General features: G+C 40.0%; 1 protein-coding gene across 1 annotated transcript in view; it reads left to right on the top strand.

The window, feature by feature from the left end:
• LOC110474280 (uncharacterized) overlaps nt 1-22568 on the top strand; it is an 80838-nt gene that overhangs the window by 39629 nt on the left and 18641 nt on the right. The window contains exon 10 of the mRNA XM_085588329.1: nt 1-22568. This exon is cut by the window's right edge and continues 18641 nt beyond it. Coding sequence (XP_085444455.1) covers nt 1-117 — 117 coding nt within the window. The 3' untranslated portion in view covers nt 118-22568.

A 22568-nucleotide genomic window follows, 5' to 3' on the forward strand; every position in this document is an offset into this window, starting at 1 on the left:
AGAGGGGTCATGGCTAAGAGCTCTGTCCCTGATCCCTTTTATGATGCCTTAAAGCACTCTGAGGACCACGGAGATACTGGGCTACCCCCACCCTTCCTACATCCCTGCTGGCCATAAACTACAGACTCAAGGTAAGGGAGAAATAGCAAACAAGCCTAAATCTTTGTGGGCAGAGCTGGGCAAATACTCTGGCAAGTCTCAATCATTCTTCCAAACAGAGAGAGGTTTAATCTGTGGTATTGTATTTCCAACCCTTATTTGCTCTTCATGCTCTGTAGCAGTGGGGTTTCCAACAAGAGAGCCTTGAGCAAATGGAGCCTTCAAAGGTCCTGGCAGCAGTGAGCAGTGCTGCAAGCTGTGGAAATGTGGAAATGGGCTCATGGTACTGAGCAAAGTGGGCACTTGTGTGGTGTGCTTGAGTGCCCAGCTGAAACATCCTCTTTGGTCAAAAGGTGGAATAAGGGCCTGACTCTGAAGAGTAAGCACCTGGTGTACAAAGGGGAGCAGCTCACCAGCATCAGTGGCCCTGCATTGGTGCCATGGTCAAATAGATGCAGACCAAACCTTTAATAAATTTAAAATAATTTAAATTGTACTTTTCAATCAGTAAGTGGTAGTATACTGTACTTTTGTACCAGTCTGCCTGGTATTTTTTTGTCTTAAACTGTACATTATGTAACCTGGTCTCTCCTTCTCTAGTCCTGAATCCTCTTGGAGATGTGTATCCAGCATATAATTGTCGGGGTGTCAGTGTTTGTAAACATGCAGGTAAATCTGCATATATGTGTTTGCATTTCTGTGCAGCCCTGCTAATGGCTAGCAAAACTGCTTTTTAGTATATTGTATGGAATATGTCTTGTAAATACCCTTTAAGGTTCAATTACAGAGTCAATTCAGTAGCTATTAGTAATGAAACATAAATGCAACTCCACATTTTTGCCAGCTGGCTCAGGTAACGTGCTCTCATCATCTACAGAAGCACAGCATTTTTCAATTCTCTGGCTGAATATTAAAATCCAAAATTAGACTATAATTACCAAAGGGGTTGATGGCAGTCTGTAGCCAAAGAGGGCTCCTCCCTCCTGTGTGTCCTGCAGGAGCTCTGTTCTGGAGCCCAGATCTGCAGCTCATCACATCTGCTCAGGTGGGGCAGACAGCTGTCAAGAAATCTGTGTTTTTGCAGTGCCAGCAGGAAACTGGTCAGGAGATTTCATCAGCTGCTTGATTTATATGAATGAATGCAGATTTCTGTGCCTTAGATCATGGCAATAGTTTTGAATTAATTTTGACTTTTTCCCCACTTCTGTCAATGGCAGCAACTACTGTTTTTGACTGTATCTATATTACTAGACCTTGTGGGGATATAATATTTTCATCTGGTTCTGTGTCCATCCCCAAAAACAGTGTGTTTTTCTCTCTTTCTGTCACCTACATGTCATACTAATATTTTCCATAGTGGAATTTTCTCCTTGAAGCCATAACACAGTGGGAACACAGTGATATTCTGTAAGTAGCAGTCCAGAGAACAATAGACTACTGCCATGCTAATAGAGTATTTCAGTGACTAGAGTGGTAGTACAGTGTATTTTATGAGGTGATTTGTTTCTGTTAATGGCCACTGGGTGGAGGAAAAAACTGAAAAAGCTGAGAGCAGGAGCACAGCCTAAAGTGTCCTGATTTCCAGGGCATTCAGGGTGCCTACAAGTCCTCCTGTTCTGCTGACAATGCACAGCAGCTCCTGAAAAATCAGAGGACTTCTTTAGGTGCCTGATTTTGAACTATGGGACTGGGCTTGTGATAATTCCAAGGTGCAGTTTAGCAAAAAGGTCAAGAAACAGTAAGTGGTGACTGAGCGAGTGATGCTTGGGCAGGATGAGGTTGGCATGCTGAACCAGCACCAGTGGGAGCAGGGCTGGGAAGGGAGCACTTCAGGAGCTGCTTGCTAAGAAAAGGCAACACTTATGCTTGCTTTTTCTTTATAATTCTCTTCCCTATTATTTTAAGATCTAGGGAGCAGAGGATTTGCAAAAACCAGTGGGAATGTAACTTGGCCGTACAAATACATTTGCTGACTGCGGGATGTACTGCATCTAGAAATTAACTGTGGGCACAATAATTTAAAATCCTGTTCCTTTTGATCCCTCCTGTTGTATGTTAATCTGAGGTTATATGCAAGAAATTACTGTTTCTAACCTAGTTTCCTCACTCTCCTGCAGGCTGGGGATGAGACTAGCCCCTTAAGTTGCTGCTGAGGCTCCTGCAGCATGGGCTTAAAATGAAAATGAAGCAGTTGCTTGGAAACCCTCCTCCTCTTTGTGCCACTTATTTTACTTTCTCAAGATGTCTTTTTCCAGACTATTAATTGTAAGTGGCAAAAATATTACAGGCGGAGCTGCTGGTGTCTCTTACTGTGAAGATTGTGTAACAAGCCCCTGGTTTGATTGGCATTTGCTTTTCTAGACATGAACCTTTTTGAACAAAATTCAGAGGGAATTTGCTGTGTTAAGTAACTCCCTAAACTCTTTAGAAAAATTTAATCCTAACTGATGCCTGAGAATATATGCAGAAAACAATACATTGGCAAAAAAAAATAAAAAAAAAAAAAAGGGGAGAACCTTGAAAAGGTAAAATATCTCAGTGCTTTGAAGTAAGGATCTGAAATTTGGTGGGGAAGGATTGTCTGGCTCTTGACTCAGGGATATTTTTCTTGTAATTTCTAATCTATGAACATTTGGTTAAATTGTAGGCATTTCCTTAACTTATAATTTGCACATGTTGCATAGGGACAGCTTTGGTGTATTTAGCAGCTAAAACCAGAACCAATTTCAGCCACACTCTGGACTGAGCTGAAGTCAGCCCTCCAGGGGTTATACCTTATTGAAGGGATATGCAGAAAGTGGATAAACTATGTGCCAAGAAATCCTAATTCTGACATCTCTGAAATTGTGAGTACTTTAATTTGCAACCTTAATGTTCTTACTGGGTAGTTTTCTTGTGCAAAGTATATATTTTTAAATTGGACAATTTAAGCATCAACTGCGCATATCTTAAAATTTCTGCAGCATGAGAATCTAATTTTTTCCACACAATTTCGTTACTGTCAGTCTGTTGGGAATTCCAATGGGCATGGGATCCTGTATCTTTGATAAGAGGGATGTCAGTGCCAAAGGCTGTGTGTAAAATTTAAAGTGTATGGATCCATAAAATGCCTCAGGGTTATCCCTACTATCTGTAGGAAACAGTCCTACAGAGAATACTCTGGGACTGGATAATACTGGGAAGGCAGTTTTCCTGACAGTGGATCAATGATTTATTTTATTTTGGAAGTCTCTTCTGAGCAGTAGGGTGGGGGCAAGATAACTCTGGAGGGTTTAGCAGCATGAGATCTCTTATGCAACTAAGCAAATAGCTGGGCAGTCTGGTTACACAGAGTTTCAAAATACACCCAGCATACAAACATTTTTTTGAGTAAAATAGTAAAATGCTGTTTGTTTCAGTGACATGCAGAATACAATACACACCGTAAAAATTTTAAGTGGGAAAAAGTATTGGTGGGAAACCCTGGATTGTGGGAATGTTTGCCTCTATTTTTGGATAATAAACCATGTTGCCTGTCCATGTGTTAATGCTAGTGCAGTGTAATTGGGTGTTTGGAGGCACAGAAGAATTATTTTGTGTTCAGCAGACTCTTGAGTCTTGCTGGGTCTTGTATTTCTTAAAAAACGGGAGGCTGATGGGTATGTGTAGGCTAATGGGGCCACAAGACATCATTTGAATAAGAACGAAGAGGGGTGTGGGGCAGAAAAAGGATCATACCCATTTGGGATTTTTTTGAGTGTGAAAGCTGGTTTAAAATGGATTTATTGCTTTATAGTCCATGAAGGACTACCATCCACCTGTTTGCCTGGACCTTCTTTTTTTTCATCTGAAAATTTAGTTTGGAATTTGAAGAATTGGGTGATTTTTTGAAGGTTTTAAGCATCTGGAAATCCTGGAGATGCAGTGCCTTGCATGGACTGTGTGCCCAGGCAGCTCTACGTGGCCTGGAGATCCATCTGGCTGAGCTTGCTCTGCCCAGAGCTCCTGGACCTGCTCCTCCCCTGGATGCTCTGGTTAGAGGGGCAGCAGCCCAGGCCTTCCAGCCTGAACTCACACAGATGCTACGGCTCAAATTTCCATGTCACAGAAAGCTGGCAGGAAAGCTAGCACTGCACATCAGCAGTGCTAAAATATGGCTGGAAGCTGTGTGCATCCATGGGGCTCTGTGTGCTAGCATTCCCTCGCTCAGCAGGGGTGTGATGAGTCCTTCATTAATATTAGCTCTGGAAGGAGCAGATGGTGCCAAGATCTTGCACCTCGGAGCCAGAATTACAGTTTGGAGCCAGCTGCATCGTTTTCATTAGCTCAAGTTTCACAGGCCCCTTCTAGCCTTCATTTACCTTTGTAAGTGGGATGAGAGTGCCAGCTCAATGAACTGATGTGTTAAACATGAATACCATGTTGAATGATTATCCTAAGCAGCAGTACTGACTGATGAGGTGGTGCCACGTTCCCAGCCTCTCTCGAGCTGATGGCATATGTTGCTTTCACCAATAAAATCTGTAGACTCTAGAAAACTGGCTCTCAAGTTGCCTGGAGAAAGCCATAAGCAGCAGCAGGAATGTTCAAGGGCTGGATGGCAAGGAAGCCTCTGGCAGCTCTGCATAACTGCTACTTGGATGGTGAAACTCTTGAGAAGAGGTAGTGGAGAGGTGGCTGGGAAGAATGGATGAGATCAATATTCTGTACTCGTATTTTTGTGTGTTAAATTGGTAAATGCTGCATTGGCACAAACAGGTTTCATAACACCATGATAGTAGAACAGAAGCATTTTTAATGCTGTAAAGGTCAGTGATAAAATGAAGATGTCTAAATGAAGGTAAAGACGCTGTGGTGAACCAGTACAGTGGAATCCTTACAGGTAGTGCAGAGAAGAAGTTGAGAAATGAGAGGATCCTGATGAAAATTACTTAAAGGCTGCTAAAATATAAATCACAGCTTCAGGTTGCAGTGGTGTGGTAGGGATTCCATAGGCTGATTCAATTAACTTTGCTCTGCTTAAGCTCACCAGGAATGTGCTCAGACACATGACTGAAGATTCAGTGTGTGTAGCTTGCACCAATAGCAAATGGAATTTTGAACATTTGGCTTAAATAATGCAGCGTGTCATTTGCTTCCCAGCACACTCTAATCTGCTTTAAAACACAGATGGGTCATCTCAATACAAACTTGAAATGTCCTGTTCATGGCAAAATAATTTAACTCTAAGAAAGGATATCTCCATCTTGTGAACATTCATTTGTCTAATTGTTCCAACTCTGGCACAGAGCTCCTCTTTTCCAGGATCTGATCTGCATACAGAAGTCAGTGGGAACTTTGCTTTCAGCTTGGCAGGGGCTGTAAGCAGTACTGACAGAGATTATTGCTCTTGCTACACTGTAAATTTGGACAAGCTAGCTAAACAGTGCAGTCTTTTAAGTGGATGGTTGTGAAAAGTTTTTAAATCTTGTCTATTGTCCATTAATGACTTTCCCCTGTTTGTTTTTTCTTGTTGATCCAGTTGGTTTGATGCAAATGCAGTGAAACCATCCAGGAATGCAAAAAAGTATCAGAAAATAACTTTCAGAACACTTAAAAAGGACTCTCTAAGACTTCAGCTAGATATAAAAGGCTCTTCTGGTAGCATTTATTTTTTTAAAAAAGGGACTTATTGATTATTACTGTGCCTGGATTTAGCAGAGTGTAATTTATTCCTTTCCCTAACAACTGCCAATTAAACACAAAAGGTGAAATACACCCCCCTGAAGCGAAGGGCAAAACTCCCACTGTCTTTGGTGGGACCAGGAATTCACCCAAAGTGTTCATGGAGAGATACTTTGAACACAATGATATAAGCTATGCTTTGTGGTAGTAAAGAGCTTTTATTAAGCTCACCGCTCCAGATATTCACATGATGCATTTGCATGGTCTTTGCTGCACTGCTGTTTTCCCAACTACTAAAGGGCACCTACAACTCATAGTAACAGGGGAGTTGATGGCTCTGTGTACATATTTCTTTCAGGCAACAGGTACTCCAGGTACCAGCCTGTGTCTGTGTAAGGGAATATACCCCTCTAGTGAGAGGGGAAAATCTTCTCTCAGCCTGTGTTTCTTTTTCCTGGGCCAAGGGAAGGTTTAGAATTGGCTCCATCAGGTTTCTGCTCCAGCTTTGGTCACTAGGATTAACTGACACTGGGACCACCTTATCCAGGAGGGGCAGTGAGTCCATGGATCCAAACTGGCTGGTACCTCCCCCCTGATAGGTACTCACCTTCCAGCAAGACAAGTTACTCTGGTAGTCACTTAAAAAAGCAACTCCCCAGCCACATCACTTCTTGCTTGCTGGGGCTTCATTCAGAAAAGAGCAATTGACCTGATTAGTAAAAAAAATGTCTGGAAACATAAAAAATATAATTTTTGGGGTGAGAGGAAGGAGGACCTGAGGCAATTATTATTTTGGTTCAAGCTCTGCTCTGATAGCAAAGAGCCTCATAGAACTCCACCATGCTTGCCTAGTGCAGGGGCTGCCAGGAGGTTTTTAGGTCTCATGAGGAGGGAAGGAGAACAAAAGAATTCACAAGAAGAAAATAAAGCACAGTTGAGCAGGAGCAGCACAACTACTGCTGCTAGAACCTGGGAGCTCTGGGGATCTCTTCGTGGTCACTCACAGAGATGCTGCTCATTATGGAAGTAGAGTTAGCCAATAAAGAGAAAAAGAAATGTTTAGCAGCAACAAAGCTGAACACACTCGTTTCACCCCAGAGCTGTACTGTAGCCTTCTTCTCAAGAAAAAAGAAAGGAGTGTGATGAATGCAAAACCTGCCTGTACAGATCCCCTCCTGAAGGGCATTGTGCACTGCACAGGGAAGGTGTTCACATCTCTGAGCAGTGATCCTTGTCCAGCGTGGTGTAGCTCCAGCTGATGAAACTCCCACAAAAACAGCTTCTGCTGGATCTCACCAAATAAGCCAGATAGTTTTGTGGCTGACTGGGGAAAGCAGCATTTGCCAGTGTGCTTTGCATGAACAAAGGAGGGTCCAAAATGGGAGAAATTACAGCTTTCTGTGGGTGCTTCTCCTGAGGGGATCTTTCCTCTCAGGTTCAAATGCCAATAACTTGGAAGTTCTTTCTTTGCTCCATCTGACAGAGTGAAATGAAACCCCCACAGTGCTATGAATGAGTGTGGGGGGCTGTTCCTGGACACCACACACCCCATATCATGCCTGCATGCAGGTGAAGGGATGCTGGTCAAGGGCCAGAAGGACAGAGTCCCTTCTCCCCCTGGTATGTGTTCTGTGCCTTGTTGACTCTTAAAGAATTCAGGTTTAATATCCATTCACACTACAGCTGCAAGGGAGCTATGGTGGCAGGAGGGCTCCGGCTCTGTGGCTTTTGCCTTTTTCTTTTCCATGTAATTGACTTGAAAAGCTTCTTCTGGCAGAAGCCAGAGGATCACTGAACACACTGCCGCTTTTTGTGTTTAAAGGTAGATTTGCTTCACAAAATCCACATAAAGAAGTCACCATTTAGATAGGAGTATTAACAAAGGTTTTTTGTGTTTCCAAATCATGCTCTATATGGTGAACACTGAGGCTGTTTAAGAGATTTCCTGTAGGGTAAGGGTAGGATACATGTGGCCCTGCCTGGATGGCACCAGAGCTGCTCCATCACTCCCCTCCTCAGGTGGACAGCAGAGAGAAAACAGAGCAGAAGGATCATGGACTGAGATAAGGGCAGTAACTGGGAGAGAAAACAGGCAAAACATCCAGTAGACAATTTGAAAGAGCAGAATGGTTATGGGGAGTTGTTGGTGTTGTAATTGTGGTGGAGGGATGTGTTGTGTGTCACTTGCCCACTTTCATTCTGTGTTACATCATTTTGATTTTGGTGTAGGAAATTCTTTTTTGTTGATTCAAGTGAAGATTGTGTGATGAATGTGGATTTCTGTGGTAATTCTCAATATTTTACAGAGGTGAGGGATGGAATGTTTTATCTGTGTGGTTTTGTGGTGGGGGGCTACAGGAGTGGCTTCTGCCAGAAGGGAGGGGTGGGGGAAGGTGACTTTATGATTTTGTTTTATTTCTCATCTACTACTCTGCTTTGATTGCTGATAAATTAAATTAATTTTTCTTCAAGTTGAGTCCATCTTGGTTACAATGGTAATTGTTGAATGATATCCCTGTCCTTGTGTCAGCCCAGGAGCCTTTAGTTGCATTTTCTCTCCCCTGTGCAGCTGAGGAGGGGAGTGACAGCGTGGCTTTAGTGGGCATGCATGGTCCAGACAGAGTCAACCCCCACAGACAGTAAGAGGTTTTTCATCGTGTATAATATTCAAACCATACAGTATGGTTGTACAGAGCTGAAAAATAGTGTTCTTGTGATATAATCAAGGGAGTAAAACATGGAGAAAATATATTTTCATCTAGCAAGACTTGAAATATGCATCCACTTCAGGTTTTGTTAATAATGTTCTTAATTTGCAGTGTGTCATAGGAGGGCAGCATTAGTAATTATAATGCTGTATTTATGATGTTATCAGTAGCAGAGCTGCAATACAGTTTTCACCACAGAGCAGAACTCAGATTACTGGGGATTTAACATGGAAGTTCAATAACAATAATTTAAGATGCACTGTGTACAATCAGAATGATAGTTTTTTCTTTCAGCAGGAAAATAATTGTGTTGGATCATTAAGCCCTGTTCTCCTATCTTGTTCCCTATTTAGAAAATAATTACACATAGAAGTCCATATAATTTTGTGGTTTCATTCTATGCAGTTACACTGGCTTTAGTGTTGTGACACTGATTTATGTCAGGAAAGTGTCAAAGTGTCAAAGATACTATCTTTATGTGGCCATAAAATCATGGAAGAAATCATACCAGCGTATCAAAGGTATTTACAGTATTTTAATATATTTTGGCAAAAATGGAAACTGGAGGATTGTAGGTAAAATGTATTTACTTTTTGGTCTTTGACTTCTAACTTCTAGGTCAGTGCAAACTGTCAGAAACCAAAATGTCCCTGATTTATAGAACTTTTTCCAAATTAATTTATTGCTTCTGATATGTGCTGAATTAACAGCCTGGAGACTGAAGCCTTTTAATTTGGGTGGATTTCAAGGTTCCCACACAGAGCCTGATTGTTTCCATTTTTGGGAGGGGATCCTCTCTCTCTTAGTCCCTTGTACAGTCCCAGGCTTGCTGCTGATGCTCAACAAATAATCATAAATAACAGAAAAGTCTAATGGGATTTGTGGAGCTCTTTTGGACAGGGCTTGGGGGATGAGACCCACCCCGTGCTGGGTCCCAGTGCTGCTGCACCTCTCCTGGCTGCTCACCCTGCACATTCTGGGTCCCAGTGCTGCTGCACCTCTCCTGGCTGCTCACCCTGCACATTCTGGGTCCCAGGGCTGCTGCACCTCTCCTGGCTGCTCACCCTGCACGTTCTTCTGCCCATGGACCACCAGAGCAGCCCCTGGCCCATGCCTGGTCCTATAAGAACTTCGCAGCCTGCTCCCTTTTTCTTTTCTCTGACAGATTTAGGAATCTGCATCCAAAAGGAAAGGGAGTGGTTTTCACCCTGCTGCTAAAGGCAATTTTTAATCATCCCTTCTGGGGTCAGGCAGCTTATTCTACACCTGGAGCTGGATGGTTTTTGATCACAGAGCTGCCACCACAGGTACTTGTCCAAAAACTTGATATGAACTAAAGAAAGAAGGAATTGCAAGGTGGAAAAATTCTCAAGCTCAGTATGACATAACAAATTGGAGCTGTTAGGAGTCAGGAAAGTTTCTCATCTAGTTTCCATGCAGACTTAAGGATCAGCCCTGGGTTGGTTGGTGAGCTAGGGTAAAAGCACCAGGGAATACTCAGCTCCTGTGAGGTGTCAGCCCAAATGTTGATACCTGGTGTCACCATGGGATGGTAGCACCCTGCAGGAAACACACACATCTTGCAGGACTGATCTGCCAAGTGTTTCTTTCTCCACCCAGTAAATTCTCTGGGTGTAGTCAGTGAATAGAGCCACCGTCTTCAAGTGGCTTATATAAGGGATTAATGTTGGCATTGGGCTGAGCTGTATGGCTTTGCTTTTAATACTAAAGCCAGGATGTGGGAGAAATGTAAAAAAGCTGAGCCAGGGTTTTGCCCTTTAAAGACAGGGAAAGGTCTGTGCAATAAGCTACCCTTTATACTAGACTAAAAAGAAATAATTCTTTCTCATTGTTGTCAAATTGGCCCAAAGTATCACTGTGAATACATCTAGCTGTTTCCTGTTGCCTTTAACTGAGCTAGATATTGAATATTTGAGTTCTTTATAAACACAAGATGGAATTATCATGATTTTCCAGAAGGCTCACAATGTGGTATAGACAATTCAACTGAAGTAAAGTATTTATTAATAATCTCTGAAACACTGTAAAGATTATTTCCTGGTCTGGAGCTACAAAATGCCACAGTATCTGCCTTCAGAGGAGCAATCCATTCCTGGCTCACAGGCACTTCCTATGGGAAGGCAAAGAGCTGTTCCTCACAGCATTCAGAATTGTCTGCTGGTTCTGGGGATGGTGATTTGTGATAGTTCATATCTGTTGGTATCTTATTTATCAATGGCCAGAAAAACAGACATTAGACTTTGAAGTCCATTGGGCTTGTGTGCTGAACTGATTGATTCTGCTGCATTATTAGAGTTGGTTTTCTTCAGATAAAATAAGGGAGATTTTTTTTTGCTAACTTCAGTTACATCTCCACCTGCAAAGAATTGCCCCATTTCTCTATTATTAATGAATTCCCAGATTACTTTTTTCTCATTTTCTCCCCTCTGTTCCCTCAACCTCCCACCCATTGCCCTGCCAGCTCAGCATACTTGTGATTAACAGGAAAAGATTTTATCTGTCTCTAATGTTAAGCTGGTCTGTCTCTTTGCCCTTCTGGGAATCTTGTGGGAATGAAAAAATCCAGTGGCATTAAAAAAGGAACCATGAAGACTCCTAATGTCATCCTGTTCAGCATTCCCCTTCTTAGTAAAACAAGCTTTAATATTCAGGACATTGAATAAGCTGTAGGAAGTGCCAAATTCTTGCTTGTATACTTGTTGCATTGCCAAAGTCTCTTTGGCTCTCCAGCAGGGATGCACAATAGTAAAAATGAGTAAAGTGGAATGCCAGATCCAGCTCTGATCAAACTCTGGAGGAGTTTTTATTTAGGTTTGAACTTTCTCACACCCATTGCTATGCAATAGTTGCTGGTGCTTGGTGGCTTGCCACAGCCTGAATATCGTATATTGAAATGTGTTAACTTTAGAGGATTACCTGGGAAAAAAAGGTCTTTCCAGTTGTAATGCTTTAAAAGGTCTGTTTCAACTCTATCTTCCCTCACCCCTCCTCCCTTGCCTTTTAACACCTGCATGTGAATATAATAAAGTGCAGATTGAAGCTGGTCATTTACAGAGGAGGAAGAGCCCTGGCGTGGTAATTGAGATGTTACTGCCTGCCTCCATGGCACATATTAGCTGAATAAAACATGCAGTCAATAAAGTGAAACAAAACAATAAAACTAAGCCCTTTGGTGCTCTATTATAGGGTGTTATGCAACATAGAAACCTGCAGTCATAAAACTGAGAATGAGAGAAACCTTACACTTTCAAGAACAAAGGCATCCAAGCATCAAGTTGGAAACAGCACTAAACTTCCACTCTCTCTGCACCTGGAAGCAGTTAGTTTTAAAAGCCATACTGGTTTATACTGTTCTCTTCCAATTTAAATAGGGCCTTCATGTGTTCTTGCTAGATGCTTATACAGAAACATGATTTTAATTAAGGCATGCATTGATCCAAGTCCAAAAGATACATTTATTTCAGAAGATAAATTTGTTAGCCATAGGCATAAAGAGCTGATGCTGTTACTGAGATGATTCCAGCCTTGGGAACGATGTTCTGTATCCTTTCTAAGTGTATAGTGTGCATGCAGCTCTGGTTTGCATGGCATCAATCAAATATACTCTATCCTTAAGCTGTTTGGCATAGTTAGTTTTGAGAAATAAAAGCAAGCTGAAAGAAAATTAAGATGTATAAGCATGGGAGGACAGATGTTTTCAGCTGTCAGATTTCACTAGCATTTATCAGTAATTTATGTGTGATACTTAGCTATGGAAAATAAATCCTGATTAATAATTTATTGAAATATATGAGCAATAAATTGCCCAGACACACACAGTAGCAAGTTTTCTAATGTCTTTGTAGGTATTATAGGTTAAAGATAGTTTATAGATTAAAGATAGATAGTTTTTCAACACTTCTTGGGGTGTAAATGAAAAACCTCTCAGGGACATGGTGAATTTCTCAGCAGATGGGCATAACTTGCTCCCTGGTCCTAAAAGTCAAAAAATATGTAATATTCTTTGCAGCTCTTAGTTTGTTAAAATGTATTCCCACCAAATATTGTCCCGTGTGTATTCCTGAAACTTCTGGAGGTTTATGGAAAGCACAAAATAAAAGATGTTCTGCAAATTAAAATGATTGTTTATGACTACCTCTTTACAGTGGTAAATTATTAAAATGTTTATATAATTTATATAGTTAATGTAACCATTTGAAAGGAAAAGTTGCAAAACTGTGATGGGAAAAATTAGCCAGAGTCAGAAATTTGGAAAAATTATGTTTTCTGCCTTGCTTTCTCTGTCTTCCTCTTTTAGACAAAATTTTCTCTAATATGTAATACATAATTGAGCTAGATGCTCAGAGTGGTGCACCATTTTCTGACAAATGCTCTGGTAAAGTCTGGCCTTTTTCCATGAACTCCTTAGGCTTGAAACGATTTTAGGCAAATCTATTCTTGACTGTCTTCCTTCACAGGAAAGGCCCATCTGACTCCTGAGCACTTTCATGTGTGTAGTTTTTTATGGGCCTCGTTCAGTGCCCACGGGGGCACATGACAGATGTGACAGATGTGACACCCGTGAACTTTGGGCACGGCACCAAAGTGGGTTCAAACGCTCGCCTGCCCTGGCTCATTCCTGTGCCATCTGCTTTCCACGGGGCTGCAGGACAGACCTTATTGTACCATTTAAAGGGACTTGACTGCACGAGCAGAGGTGCTGCTTGGTGACATATATCTCCTCTTTGATTGTACTGCACTGAGCTAAAGAAAAGAGTGCTTTTTCCACTTTATTACTGCTCAGATTGTGTACTGCACCTCGTTATCCGCACCCTTTCTAAACGTGGAGTTAAATAGTCAATGTTGCTTTGTGTTTCTTGCTCTGTATAAAACTATTGGACACTTTGCATCTCCTAAATCTGTGGAGTTTGAGCAGTTCAGCACCAAGAATTTAGCCACAAAACACCGAAGAGATAAATGAACCTCTGGGTATCTTTTCACAGGTATCTGTGAATGCAGCTGTCACAGGGCTGGATAAATGCTTGAACCCAAAACATTGAATTGGTCTATGTAACACTGATTAAGACCATGACCTGAAAACTGGTGACAAATTTTTCATGTCAATTACCTTGCTGGTTCATTTGATATTTTGGTTTTATATTTTGAAGGACACTAAAGAAAAACTGAGCTTCTGTTTAGGATGTATTTTCCGTGTTGTCCCATTATTGATGTCCTTACAGCTATTTTATGTTCAAGTGACTCTTCATGCTCTTTTCTCCCTGCAAATTAGTCTCTCAATTAGTATAGATACAAACACAGTACAATACAGTGTACATTCATGTTCAGAATTGAACATGCAGCTAGCCATGCCCATGTAAATGAAGGTTACACAAGGTGAACTAAAGGATACTATGTAAAATGTAAAATCAAATAATTTGAATAGTTTTCCAAGATTTATTTTTAAGATCTCAACAGCACACAATTTACTGAATATTACAGAAAAATTTTATAGACTAAGTAATGGTTATTCATGTACTTAAGTGCCAGCATGCAGATTTACTGTGGTGAACTGCAGCATTTCTTCCTTAGAGAAAAATACAGCCTTGGTCAACATCCTCCAGTAAAATAAGCATTTTTAAAGGCCTGAAGTTACAGTATAATTTATAGTTATCATTTTAAGCACTGAATTTTCAGACCATTTCCCTCTGTTTTCTCACTGGTGAGGAATGCTCAAGGACCGTAATATCAGCACGTCTCCTATTACAAAGTTAAACTCCAGAAACATTTAACAAGGTGAAAGTTCTAAAATTAGCCCATTTTTTCCCAGCCTACACATCACACACCTGTGGGAGAACGTGTACAATATATTCTACACTTTCTTTTCTCATTACAAATCAAAACACTCTAACCTAGCATGCAAAACATGCATTGCCTATTTTCATTAAGTCAAGAGACCTATTAATTCCAGATGTAAGCCATTCCACTTATCCTTAATAAAGCTGGAAAGGGCATTTTCCTCTACCCGTGTCTGGCTTTCAGCATGGGATCCTGTTGTCCCACATTTCCTGGCTGCACAGTGCACCTCTGAAGCTTTGTTGCTGCAGTTGTGCAGAGGAAAGGCATGGCTGTGTCTGAGGAGCTCAGAGAGTTCAAAGCTTTTACTTTACCCCAACATGCTTTCAAGATATTTGGTCAATATGATAGCCCAGCTTGGGGCTAAATTCCCCTTTTTTTCAGTGAGTGTTTTTAAGACATACATGACAGCTGTAACAAGCCTAAGAAAAAGAAAGTTATTATTGCTGGATGGCACTGGGTCTGTGCTACAGCTAGAAAATATTTAGATGTTCACAAATGGAGAAGGGTAGAGAACCACTGGCTCAGATGATTTGTTTTCTTCGAAGTGAGGATCAACTTAATCCTTTTGTGTGTTTGTGGATCTAGCTAATTTCTTAGAAAACATGTGTTTAATGATGGCTTTTTGCAGCTTTTTACCAGGTCTTTTGGTGGGAATGTCTTTGTGAGTTAAGATAGATTCCCAGGAATTTTAGCTACAGCTAAAAGAGTTTGAGGTGCAAGAGATTTGTCTGTAGTAGTAACTAACAAAAATGACCACACTGCTTTGTGCACTGATTTTTTTTTTTTTCACAATTAATTTAAAAGTTTTTTTTCAAGCATTGATGTGGTGGAAGCAATGATCATTGAGTCAGTTAAGAATGGGTGGATTTGAATAACTGAATGCCAACTGACAGTAAACTTATCTGTGGTAAAATGTCCTTGGAAGAAGATTCTAGTCATAATCCTTCTGACTCAAGAGGAAGAGAGAATGCTGCTCTTGTGTGAAATGGGCACTGGGTGCCTTGGCAGCCCTCAGAAAAACTTCCTAACTCTGCTGGTACCTGACTGAGCAGCAGGCACAGTAAATATATGCCTGCTGCTGCTGAAATTTTATACCTGTGTTGATCTGCACAACAGGAAAAAATTGATTTTGCTCCTAACATTAAAAAAGGGAGACAGAATTGCGAATATATGGATAAACTCATAAACAGCTGGTTTTGGGTATAAATTTTTACAGGAGGATTTTTCAGGTCAGGAATTGCTGCTTTGATGTGTGTTGGCATTGTGAAGAACACGAGGGGTGGCAATCTGTGCCTGGGGCTCCTAAGTGCCATGGTAAGACAAACAACTGCTAAATTGCCCTTGCTGCTGCTAGGTTTGTGATATATCTGAGTATGTAAGGGTTTATAAAAATTATTTACTCCATATCTTTGCTTTCCTTCTATTTCAGGAGAGTACTTACACAGACAGAGAAGTAGGCTTGTGAACAACCAAGTGGAATAAAACTGTCACTGTGTTGTGCACTGTGCAGTCTTTGCAGCTAAAGTGCTGTGTAAATTTTTTCCCTGTTTTTCTTTAAAGAAGAATTTTTTTTAAAGTATGTTTAAGGCATAAGTCAAGTTGAAAAATATTGTTTTTGTCAGAAACATGCTGGAAAATAGAAAATTAGAGACGGATGAGTCACATGATTCTTATGTACAGACCCAGAGTATGAAGCTGGGAATGGACTTTTGCCATTGCAGCTTGAAAGTCCTTTGGATGTTTTTAAGTGTTTCATTTGGCATGCTGAAGTAAAACTAATGGAGGAAAACAATATTTTTTTTTCTGGTCTACTGTATACATAGTTTGGAGATAGTAATCTACAAATATTTCCAGTAAGAACTTCAGTTGTGTTGCTTTGGGCCTCATAAAAAGTGAGGGTTTTATCACATTTTCCAGCTATCTGTTCTCCAGTGGACCTTAAATACAAAGACTGGAAAAATCACATCTCTCTTCAAAAGTTATTTGTTGCCATTGAAGTACTGAGTGTTAATAATTTTTTTAAAAAAAATTCATTGTAGAATTTATTATTTGATTGGTTTCAAAGATGGAGTGTGGTGCTTGCAATAGGACCTTTTTTTTTTTTAACTTGCATGGCTTGCAATGAAAAGAGGCACCATGTTACTCATATATAACAGGAGATGGGAGATAAAAGGGCTAACATTTTCCCCTGTGTTACTGTAATAGTGCAAACTCTGAAAATCCAAGCTGTTGTTCATTAGGAGCCTTTCTTGCTACAGGCTGTCACTGAACATTCCCATCCAGTGGTGCCTGTGAACAGTGGGATTAAAAATAGCCAGTGGGGAAGCAATAGGATGAGAAGGAGATGGAGGATGATGAAGATGTCTTGGGAGCAAATTCCATCTGCATGGTGCCCTTGAAGAGCTGTGGCCTACACAGTGTATTAGCATGTTAAAGTGCCTTGGAGAGGAGCCTTAGAGCAGGAAAGTGGCTTGCTGATAGCTACATGAACTGGATAAAGGTTTGGAGGGTCCAAGCACTGTGCCCCTACGCAGCTGGTGTTGGATGCCAGCGCTCAGAAATCTTCATGCTACTTTTGAGCAACAAGCGAGTCTCTACTTTGAATATGAATGAGTGAAGTCAACTGCCCCTTAATTTATACACATTGCCAGAGACTGTCCCAGGGTTTGGAATTAAATACTCCAGCACAAATCTCTTTAAACCTCTCCTAAATAAGAAATTATGCTAAAGCTCTTTAGTAAGGAGGTTCTCCCCCCTGTTGAAATAAAAATCAATTATGTTTGCTCTGCTGTGAACAATGTCGCTCCGTAGCCTTGCTTTCTAATTGGGTAATGCCTTAATGACCTGCTGGGAGGCTGTGATGCATTGCTTTGGACCCTCTCTGCAGGCTCTTAGACTACCAGTCAGATGTCAATGAAGCTTGGCTCAATAGGGGTTCTTTTTCTAAAATTCCATTATTCATCAGGGTTTATGCACTAAAATGATCACAAAATAAAACCTTCACATCAAGCAGAGTTAAATAGAATTATGGATGCTTTACCTCATTGTTAGACTTTGAGATTGTCACTGGATTAAAATTAGGTTCTTTTTTATTTGTTAAATTTGATGAAAACATTTTTTCATTTTTGGGTTTTTCTGTTAAGAAGCACTGAAAGAAACAACTTTAAAGGTGGTGGATTTTATTTTTTTTTTTATAAGGAGGTATATATGTATTTTAAAAGAGTCTTATCTGTTCTTGTTTATTTTAAACCATGAAACAAATGTTTAAAAAAGTCTTATTCACTGTCAGTGACTGATAAGTATCAAACCATTGACTTCATTTAATAGCTGTGTTGAATCATTCTGATTTTCTATCAGAACTGGGATAAATAAGATTTAAAAAAATCTTACATTTGCTTTGTATTTTCTTCCTAACATCTAAAGGAAACCAGTAAAGTGGAATCTTAAAGACTGTCATTACAAAGCTGGAGTTCAAAGAAGAGAATGGCTGGTTCTGGAGGACTTCTCTTCCAGAACAAGAACAATGATTTCTTTCCTTTGCCTGAGAAGATGCTTTCTTTCCTTGATGACAGCCTGAAGCTACATTGCTGTAAGAAAGGTAAAACTAAGCTGGGAAAGCAACTTTCCTATTAAATATGTCCATATGTGCACACATGTACGTGTATGCAATTTGAAAAGTAAAAGCAAATTACATTTGTGTGCTTTTGTAGCAGCCTCAAGGGAAGTTTTTTAGCTATTTAAACACAAATCTGTTATGCAGTGACAAATTAGGAGTTACCAGGGCAACTGCAGGTAACAATTTATTCATACTACCTCTGAAACACATCCACCCTCCTAACGTGACTGGCTGATGTGTTGTGTGCAATGCATGTATTTCCAAATTAGTAAGTAAGTCAGTCATATAACTACCATAAAATTGCACCTTTCCCTCAAGTTTATAAGGCTAGGGAAATCCACAAAAATACCATGAGAAATAAGTAAAATGTATAAATAACTGAAAACTTTAATTTGCTTTACTTTTTCAGGTCCATATATTCTGGAAAATTCTCTGGTTTCTAAGCTTTAGCCTTCTGGTTTTAAAACAAGGCCAGAATTAATATCTCTTAGGATATGCATCAGTGGGATATTAATTTTTGATCAGAACCCTCCCTCTTCAGAAAGATGTGAGATTTTCTGCAGTTGCTTCACCTGCATCCCTCACACTGAGCTCACATTTTCAACAATCCAGTCCTTTCTGTCACAGCTTCCATGTCCTTGTCTCCTGCTTAATACCATCACCTTTACTTTTAACAATTATTAATGCTACACTTGATGTACTTGTCCAGCACATAGGCACATTCTGTCATTTGCAACCTATCAGTTGTAACATATGGATCTTCTCATCTAACTGATTATCTGACAGTTGATGTTCCTTCCACACATGAAGGAGATTGACACAATTGTTTTCCTAAAACCTTGGAAAGCTGCATGGAAACCATGATCCCAGTCATTCAGACAATACATCTTACTCCAGTATTTTAAATTCTTTCATGTTTACCAACGTTTCATCAACGTCTGCATCTCTTCAGTTGTGAACTAGGTCATGAGATGCAGTTCTAAGTAGAGTCTCCTGCTAACCACTTCTGAAAAAGCCCCTTTTCTCCTCTGCTTTTCATTGTTTAAACAGTCTGCCCAAAACACTGCATTAAATTGCCTCCAGGCACAAACACCCACAACAGTCCCCACTGACTACACAGGTTTTCAGACCAAAGTTACCCAGTCCCCAACTCTGGTCTACCTCTACTCCCAGTTGTAGTGATAAATATTGAAATCTCAGAAATCTGCAGTTTCCTAACACAAAAAACCTGTAATCCTTACATGATGGATTGCACCTTGTCAAGAAAAAGTGTATTAAGAATAATTGGAGACTTCATAGCTCAGTATTGATCAATTACTTAAGCTGAGAGCATGAGCTGGAAATTCGGAATACTACAGGCTCACCAAAGGTTGTTTTTAGGAATTTAGAGAGGCTTGTTATGGGTTCAGCCCTCATATTTGATCTGTAAATGCTAAAAAGCTGTTCTGTGTTATAACACCACGGCCCCACCCCTATCAGGCTAGAGCCATTCTCTGCACATCTAATTCTAATCAGTAAAGTAAATAAACTTGAACTTGGAATACTCTCAAGACCACTTGCTCATGTTTTCATAAACACTTAGGAAAGAACCCAAGTTTCTCATAGCTAATATTAAAGCATTAGCTGAAATACTCCTTCCAGCCACCCCAAACTGGGGTTTGCCCCAGCACACACTTGGAGAATTGCAGGGCTCGGGGAGGTTCATGATTTGCACAGGAAGCCATGAAGTGTTCTGGTCCTGGCACACAGAACTGCAAAACTCATTAATTACTTTATTCCTAATCCTTCTGGAGGTACCTTTTCCACTTTCCTCTTCTCTCCCTCCATCCCCTGCCCCAAATATCTCTTTGGTCATTGGCCTTAAACAGTTGTATTTTCATGTTTTATCAGGCGCAACAGGAGAAAAGCTTCTATTTGAAATGGCACAAACTAGCTACAAAAATCACTCTGCAAATTATATGATTGTCTGGTACTGAGCTACAGTTTTAATGATTATAAAAAATTAGTGGGTCATGTCACAGTACAGACCTATCTCCTCCTCAGGGAATGAAGAATTAAATTTAAGTTTTATTTGTCCAAATTTTATGGAAGGATACTCTCTTGCTAATGGTTGAAGTAACAGCAACTGTTTGACAAAGCCAGACTTAAGACTTGGAGTCAGATCAAATCTTGACATAGGGATATTTTTGCTTCCTTCAATGTTTCTGGGTGTTGTTTCTTTCAAACATCACAAAATGTCTTTTTTAATGCCTGAGAATTTATCTTCTGAAACAGTAAAATGCTGAGGGAAATCAGTGTTTGAGATTTTTTCTGAGCTTGTTCAGTACTGAATTCCTTAAAATAGTACTTAAGTGGTATCTGAGCCTGATGCTGTCTTCTTTGCAAGGAGATGGGTCATAATGAAGGACCAGATGCTTAACTTAACCTGAAATAAGAAAAAAAAAATTATCCAGGCACCTTTTTTATCTACCTGTGGAGCACTCCTTAGAAATTTCCAAAGAAAGAAAAATAAGTTTTAATGAGAAAATCTGTTAAATTCGAACTTAATTTTAAACAGTCTGTATTTCTATTTCTGCAGACTCTAATGTCTTAAAAATATCATCTTCCTTTTAGACTGGGCTGGGACAAAATGTTTTGGCTTGGAGCTGAATAACAACTTCTTTTTATCTTTACTCTTCTTTGCTTGCAGAAATGTTGACATTATTAGCATATGGCTCCAGAGGATTTTTAAAGTTTTCAATTAGTGGATTTGTAATGAATAGTTTGCATATGACATCACAGTTTGTTCAGGCCAAAACACTACTGTATGAAGTCATAGTAAAAATTCTAAGCTGAATTCATAGTTACTATGTTAGCTCTTAAAAGAACATTTATAGGAAAATAACACTTTCCCATTAAAGTGCTGGAATTTTTTTGTCTCAGTTACAGGATTTGGTTTTGCAGTCTCTCTAACAAGTATCAAACATATCTTGTTGATATATTTGCTGCAAGGTGGATTACTATGAAAATATTATCTAATATCACTTAAAAGAGACTGGGATGTCTGTGTACTAACACAGGAAATATCAATTCCTGCCTTGACCAGGAAACTATTGTGAAGAAATGTAAGTTCAGTGATTTCACAAACTTTCTGCTGTGTCCTTCCTGTTTTCTTTCAATTCTTCTTGTAAGTGGTTTTCTTTTATCGCTTCCATTTCAGGAACTGTTTGTGATTTGATGGTATTTTCTGATGTTACCATGAAATGTCCTATGCTATGGCTACATGAAGACATAAATCAGTGCAGTAATTGAAAATCAGTTACTAAAGAAGTTGGTGCTGAGGCTTCTGCATCCACACATGTTCTTTGAAGATTTTTCTTCAGAATAAATTGAGTCTGGTGTCCTGAACTAAATGTCTACATCCCAGACATGGTGTGTAGCTGTCCCAAGAAGCAGCTACTGCTTCAAATCCTTATGGTTAACACTTGAAAATGAAATTCCAGTTCAGACCTCTCTGGATAAAATTTTTCAAATAAAGTAATTCTGCTGAGAAATAAAAATACTGAAATATTTTAAAAATTATAAATTTGAAGAATTATTTCAACCAGAAGATAGAATTAGGATGACATTTTAACATATAAAAATATTTTATTTTTAGATGCAAACTTCCAAAATATGTTCCAAATTATTTCACCCTGGGCTGAAAGATGTAGCTGACCTTTGTTTTGTTTGTTATTTTTCAATTCATCCAAAGAGCCAGCAGCTTCTGTTTCAGATAAATTTTTTCCTGATTTCTTTTTTTTTTTTTTTCCTAAACCCCCAATAGGAAAAATCAATTTATTCACTTGCTGTTTCTCTTATGTTTAATTAATTTCAGATGTTAGATCCTAAATTCTAATTTTCAACAGAGTAAAGCTGTGTCAAAATTTTCTGTAAAGCAGTTTTGGTAAGTCAAAGCATTGCATAAATAAAAGGAATAAAGCTCAGACCATAACTGGTTCACTGTTCTCATGATAATGCTGTATTTTAAAAGGATTCTTGTGCTCTGCTTGTACTTCCAGCCCAAAGCAAGGATTTCAGACACTTGACAGACGTGGAGAGGAGTGAAGGGAAGGCCATCCTCGCCCCCCAATTCCTGCAGTGAGGATCTGAGCGGGTCTGCTCCTGCAGGAGCCTGGCTGGCAGCACAGCAGCCTTGGCTTGGTTCCTGCTGCCCCTCTGCCCTTCCTGGCACCCCTTGGCCCGCAAGGAGGGGCTCCCCCGTGCTGGGCTCAGCTCTGTCCCTGGGCTGAGCTTTGGCAGCTCCTGCTCAAATGTCACTCCTGGAAAAGCTGATCTGCTCCTGCTGCGTGGCTCTGGAGGTGGGCACAGGGCAGGGCTCAGCTGCTGGTGCCTTCTCAGACTCTGGCAGATATTGGCAGCCTTAATTCAAGCATCTGAGTGCTTCTTTTTGCATCTGCAATCTCTCTTTAGCATGTATTTTGGAAATTTTATTCAGTAATTTACTGTACAAAGTACTGGAATATTTAACAAGGAGCAGCTCCTGTGCTGTTAACTTGCAATCCCTGAACTGGAAATAAATCTAAAAGCTAATTCTCCCTGGTCCTTTAATATCTTCTACACTTAGAACAAGCTCCATAGTTAGAAGATATTGAAGTGCTTTGCCA

Source organism: Lonchura striata, chromosome 10 (genome assembly GCF_050655825.1).
Source record: "Lonchura striata isolate lonStrDom1 chromosome 10, ASM5065582v1, whole genome shotgun sequence".
Lineage (NCBI taxonomy): Eukaryota > Metazoa > Chordata > Aves > Passeriformes > Estrildidae > Lonchura > Lonchura striata.